A 6,740-nucleotide genomic window follows, 5' to 3' on the forward strand; every position below is an offset into this window, starting at 1 on the left:
AAAGAACATATTTAAATATACATATATTTTAGTAATCTATTTTATACTTCATAATATGATTCAATTAAAATGTGCAAATAATCTTGAACTCAATATTGCTGTCAAAGAATATATTTATTTTTTATTACCCTATTTAAATTTTATTATATGATTCAAATCAAATGCTAATATTATAAATAGCCTTGATCTTGATTTCATCATCATTGTTTGCCTAATAAGTATAGTAACGCCAAGTGGACGATAACGAATCCCACATAAACATATAAAAAAANTTTTAGTAATCTATTTTATACTTCATAATATGATTCAATTAAAATGTGCAAATAATCTTGAACTCAATATTGCTGTCAAAGAATATATTTATTTTTTATTACCCTATTTAAATTTTATTATATGATTCAAATCAAATGCTAATATTATAAATAGCCTTGATCTTGATTTCATCATCATTGTTTGCCTAATAAGTATAGTAACGCCAAGTGGACGATAACGAATCCCACATAAACTTAAAAAAATGCTTATAAAAGTTTGTGTATATTTAAATGTTTTATTCATCTAGCATTATTCATTCATATATACCTGACTTAGTGAGAAAAGTTGTTAAGCATACTTTTTATGAAAACTCATATTTTGATATAGAAAGCAGGAGATATTAATAATACATCGTTTCGAAAAGGATTAAGATACTTATTTTTCTCGTTTATATTCATTGAAAGACAAATTTATTAAATTCAAAAGAGTCACCGAATGTCTAACAAATTCAAAAATAATACGAAATCTTTTAATCTTTCACATATGAATGGAAAGGTCTGCAGATGTTGATGATGAGAACAAAAAAAAATGTAATTTTAAATAAAATAAAGTTTTATAATTACTTATTTATTTATATTTATTATTACATATTTAATGAAGAAATAAATTTTCTTAATATTGTTAAATTTTTTTCAGCACATATAGAATTATTATGATATTTACAAGTATTTATATTTTTATTATATAAATTCTTTAAATTTGGACAATTTAAATCATCTAAATTATATAAAATAATATCGTTTCCGAATAACCGTTGAATCCATCTGATTTTCTCCAATCCTTTAGCAAAGAATATATAATTTTCTCTTTTCATTAATGTATGGATATATTCAATAACAGTCATTTAAGTCGAATCACCATCTTCCCATTTTAATCCATGATGATTATGATATATAACCAGTTATTAGTTGTTTTATCCCATATCGTCAACTTAGATTCTTCAAAAGGAGGTTGAATTAGAAACGATGTTATATATGAATCATATGTTGATATGCTGACTTCTTTAGCAATAAATTTCCTATTAAAATAGAATCCTTGAACATCTATAACCAACGTATATTCCTCTGGCATTATATAGCTTAAGCTTTTTTTTAAATTCGTTTAAAAAATAGTCTTATGAGTTTCTATAAAGGTTTATAATATTTTTTAGCGTCTAATGAAATCCTATTTAAATAATTGTAAAATAAGTATATATTAGAGCCACCAATTTTATTAACTAATCGATTACACTCCGCTGAATAATGAAACCCAAATATCACATTAATCTTTTTATATACTACATTTACATTCTTTTTATATTTCATATTTATATAATAAATCTATCTCATTCTATTAAAAATTAAGAAATTTCCATATTCATATCATGTTTATAACTTTTAATATCAATTAGTGTGATATCTGAGCGTAGTGTAGTATCATCTCCAGTAATTATTTCAATTTCACCGTTACTTAAAATTTTCTCGAATGCAACCTGACGATACTCAAAACAAGAAATATTCAGTTTGCATTGAAGGAAATCACTATCATATGTACAACGAATTCTTAGCATAATATTATCCTCATATTGAAGCTGAAAATGTCTATAAAAGGGATGTGAACTCTCAATTATTCCTGAAATATTTTTCTCTTTTTGTATTAGATCTTGTCTAAATGCTTCTATGGCTTCCTGTGTTGTGAAAAACTTTTTCGGATTAGATGTAGGTGCTTCTGATGTTGTAAAGAGTTTGTCGGTTTTAAAAAAATAAACACTGAGCCGAAGACTATATCTGATTAAGATTTATTCAAAGAATTCTTGCTAGTACAAAGTAAACAATATGTATATACATAGCTAGGTTAGCTGCAAAGTATATGTTTCTTACATCAGATGAAGCCAGGGATGGTAAAACTAACCGAGCAGGGTCGCATTTTCTCGGACTTCGAACATTCCGCCCACCTTCGTCGGATTTGTCGGCGAAATTATTATAGTGCGCCGCCCACCGTCTTGAGCGCGGCCTGAGTGGTTCCTTCCTGTGAATCCATCGGGTCAATCTCGATGGGTAGAACCGAGATCTTTGATAGAAGTCTTTTGATAAGACTGGTTTGCGTTCTTATAGTAACCACGCGAACTAATCCGTCTTCTCCAGCGTGAGCATCGGTTATACGACCAAGAATCCAGCACTTGGGTGGCAACCGTTCGTCTCGTACTAAAACGAGTTGGCCGCAGACAATATTTGGTTGTTGCGTGCGCCATTTATTTCGCATTTGAAGTTGATGCAAATACTCGCAGGACCAACTATGCCAAAAGTTTTGGTGCATCTGCTTCAGCAACTTCCATCGCTTCAATAAGCCAACCGCTTCGCCAAGGATGTACTGTTCTGGGAGTGACGTCAATGCTCTTCCGATCAGAAAATGGCCCGGTGTAAGCGCTGATAAGTCCTGAGGGTCATCGGACATTGCAGAAATCGGTCGCGAGTTCAAACACGCTTCCACCTGTTTCAACACGGTAAAAAATTCTTCAAATGTTAAGGTCTTAGTATGAATTATCTGCCGAAGGTGGTGTTTCATACTCTTGACGCCTGCCTCCCAGATACCGCCAAAAATTTGGAGCACCGGGGGGTATGATGTGCCATGTCAGGCCGATTGTAGAGCCGTAACTAGTGGCAGCTCGTAGCTGAGCTTTGAACGCACGTATCTCTTCTTGAATTAGAGCATTGGCTCCAATGAATGTTGTCCCATGGTCACTATATAAATCAGAGCCAAGTCCACGTACCGATACGTATCGTGTCAGCGCTGCAAGAAACGCTTCCGTTGTCATATCGCTGACGAGCTCGAGATGTACTGCTCTTGTGGCCAAGCACACAAAGAGCGCCACGTAGCCTTTGTAGCTACGGTGGCCTCGACCTTTGGTTGGTCTTATGTTGAAGGGGCCCGCAAAATCCACGCCGCTGTGCATGAACGGCGGTGACGCATTGCTGCGGGCAGAGGGAAGATCGCCCATTAGTTGCGTCTGAGGCGAACATTTGTAGCGGAAGCACCTTGCACAATTACTCGTTATTCGCTTAACAGCTTGCCGTCTGTCGATAATCCAAAACCGCTGACGAACGTACTGGAGTGTGGCTTGGGTGCCACCATGAAGGGTGCGCTGGTGAGCTTGTCTAATGAACAACATGGTGAGATGATTATCCTTTGGTAGGATGACAGGGTGTCGCTCTGAGAATGGAATATTTGCGTTCCTTAAGCGACCGCCGACGCACAACATCCCATTTTTGTCTAACATGGGATTTAGCTTCAACAGTTTGCTCCTCTTGTTGACTGCTTTAGTATCATTGAGAGCTGCGATGTCGCTCTTGAACGTGATAGCTTGTATGCGCTTGATCCAAAACTTCATGGCAGCCTCGCGCTCGCTCCACAAACACATCATGCCAGTGTCATGGGTCATACCTCGCGAGGCCCGTATGAAGCGGAAACACCAAGCAGTGATTACTAAAAGTCTTTCAAGCGTCGAATAGTTTTCCACGATGAACCAATCAGAAGGAATGATGCGTGCCGTTGTAGCTTGCACAGGTTTGGATTCGGAGAGCTTTTCTGGTGCCTTTAGCAAAGGCTGTGGCCAGCTGGTTTCTGGTTGGCTAAGCCAGGAGGGCCCATGCCACCATAGGTGATGATCTACAAGCTGCGCCATGGTCAGTCCTCGTGAGGCACAATCAGCAGGATTGTCGGCCGTGTTAACATAACGCCAGTCGCTTACAGTAGTCACCTCTTGTATCTGGCTAACACGATTCGACACGAACTCTTTTAGCGCTCCTGGATCGGATCGTATCCACCATATTGTAGTCGTAGAGTCTGACCACATATAAGTAGATATAGAGGATAGGTTAAGCGTATCTCTTACCTTATTCATCAGACGAGCAGCAAGTAAGGCTGCACATAGCTCGAGCCGTGGTACTGTAACTTTCTTTAACGGTGCCACTCGTGTCTTCGACATCAATAGGTGAATGTGGACGGATGATTGAGCGACAACCTTTAAGTACACTACAGCGGCGTATGCGTGCGTAGATGCATCTGCAAAGGTATGGAGCTCATAGGTTTCATTTTGCTGGGATGTATTAAGCCAGCGTGATATGCGTACTTCTGGAACTGTCTTAAGCTCGTTGCGAAAAGATATCCATTTCGTCTGCAAGTCTTCCGGCAGATTGTCATTCCAATCTAGGCCTGTTAACCACAATTTTTGAATAAACATTTTCCCACGAATAATTACAGGCGCCAGGAACCCAAGTGGGTCGAACAGCTTAGCCACGTCAGACAGCAGTTGTCGCTTTGTAAATGTGGTTACCGTGTAATCAAGCTTTAGTGCGTAGGTCAAGCAATCGTCTTTGGTAGCCCAGACGAGTCCTAAGGTGTTGTACTCTCCCTCTAGCTGAAACTCCCGTGAAGATTTAGTTTCAAGATCAACAGGATCAATGGTTTTCAGCACAGCGCTTGAGTTGGAATTCCACTTTCGCAGGGCGAAGCCACCTGCGCGGAGAAGGCCTTGCAGTTCTCGACGTCGTCTGGAAGCATCCTCGACATTGTCTGCCCCCGTTCGAACATCATCCACGTAGAACTCATCAAGAAAGACTGAGCAGCGTCAGGAAAGTTACAGCGTTCGTCAGCAGATAGAGTGTGCAATACTTTAATGGCCAGGTATGGCGCGCAACTGGTACCATAAGTGACAGTTTTTAATCTGAAATGTGTTGGCTCTCGATGCGAGTTAGGTCGCCAAACAATACGCTGCAAATCAGTATCTCTCTCGTCCACCAAGATCTGACGGTACATCTTGGCGATATCTCCAGTGAGCGCAATTCGTTATCGACGCCAATTTAGTACAACAGCAGTCAGGTCGGTCTGTAACTTAGGACCAGAGTATAAGCAATCATTAAGAGACTTACCACTGTTGCATCGTCTTGAAGCGTTGAAGACGACCCTTAATTTCGTTGTGCTGCTGGATGTTTTCCAGACGCCGTGGTGGCAGAGATAACAGATGGGCGTTGAACATTCTTCTTCTTTAGTGATGCTGACCATATGTTGCAATGATGCGTACTCGTTGATAAATTCTTCGTACATATCTCGCATGACCGGATCTCGAGATAAACGTCGACGAAGATGATCGAGGAGAATAATCGCATCATGGTGCGTAGAGGCTAATTGCGTTAGATCAGAATCCGGTTTGACTGGTAGCCGCACAATATAACGACCGTCTGCAGCTCGCCGCGTAGTGCGGTTGAAGTAATTCTCGACGAATCGATCATCTTGCGTTAGTGCGGGCGTTGAATTAAGCTCTTCCAACTCCCAGAAGCTGCGAAGCGTTCGGTCGAGATCGAGTTGAGTGTGATAGCAGTCGATCACATCCCGTGTCGTTACGAAAGATTGATTAGCAGAACTGCCGAAAATTACCCAACCCAACCGTGTACTTTGGCCAATCAAAAGACTAGTTTTGCTACGCTGTATTCCGCTTAACAGAAGAGCAGCATAATCGGCAGCATTTAAGATGACATCAATCGGTTGCGGTACGTTCCAGGTGGGATCAGCAAGGTCTAACTCACTAAAGTGTTGAACATCGTTCGGTGCAATAGCTACCGTCGGGGTTCGGTTTCCAACTCGAGGCAGCACTAGAGCGATGCATGCAAGCTCGAAGTCGGATTTCAATGAACGTAGATTAAACGTTACTAGCCCCTTTGCTGTAGCCACTCTATCACCGTTAGCACCATTAATAGGTATCTTTACATTAGACTTCACCAAGTGTAACAAGTTGACTGCGGATTCGCTGATGAACGTTGCTTCTGCCCCGCTGTCCAGTAAAGCTCGTAAAACGACCTTGTGTCCGGACTTTGACTTAACCTCAATCAGGGCTGTGCCGATCAGTACCGGCGGCAGCATATTAGGGTCTTGCCTTGTTGTGACTGCGTTATGAGAGGATGCAGCCTGTTTGCTCGTACTAGTCGCATTGAAAGCAAAGTAGTCGTGCGGCATTGTGTGGTGCTTAGCTTGACACGTCTTGCAACGGCGCTCGGAAGAACAAGCTGCTTGCTGGTGGCCGATGTGCAAACAGTATAGGCACAGCTTAGCTTGTAGTGCGTAGTCATACCGTTCGTGCGGCGATTTATTGCGAAAAGCTTCGCAAAACATTATAATATGCTTACCGGAGCAGTTGGGACAGCGCCCAGATGTGGTATGATACCCAGAAACTGCAGAGGTGGTGCCTAACTTCTTTTGAGTATGCTCCTTTATGAAGGGCTTCGGCTCGGTGTAGCTTTGGACTATTTCCAAGGATTGTGTTCTACTGGTGTTTAAGTGACTTGCGCTCACTTAAAGTTCTTACGTGACTTGCGTTCTTAAATTCCTTGCGTAAATGTATCCCTGCAGGACTTCCACACTACAAGCATCCCTGCTGTAGTTGGAAGTTCGAAAAA

The 6,740-nt window shown here is 40.6% G+C and overlaps 2 protein-coding genes across 2 annotated transcripts; both read right to left on the bottom strand.

Annotated features, from left to right (window-relative positions):
• Window positions 1–2,821: 2,821 nt before the first annotated feature.
• Window positions 2,822–4,531, bottom strand: LOC108361181 (uncharacterized). The gene has a single exon (XM_017613749.1). The coding sequence runs from the start codon at window positions 4,529–4,531 to the stop codon at window positions 2,822–2,824; it is 1,710 nt and encodes a 569-aa protein (XP_017469238.1).
• A 605-nt stretch (window positions 4,532–5,136) lies between these two features.
• Window positions 5,137–6,456, bottom strand: LOC108361182 (uncharacterized). Its single transcript, XM_017613750.1, has one exon. It carries the CDS (start codon window positions 6,454–6,456, stop codon window positions 5,137–5,139), a length of 1,320 nt encoding a protein of 439 aa, XP_017469239.1.
• Window positions 6,457–6,740: the final 284 nt, after the last annotated feature.

This window comes from Rhagoletis zephyria, unplaced genomic scaffold (assembly GCF_001687245.7).
Source record: "Rhagoletis zephyria isolate East Lansing unplaced genomic scaffold, Rhagoletis_zephyria_1.1 Rzeph_scaffold_00709, whole genome shotgun sequence".
Classification (NCBI taxonomy): Eukaryota; Metazoa; Arthropoda; class Insecta; order Diptera; family Tephritidae; genus Rhagoletis; species Rhagoletis zephyria.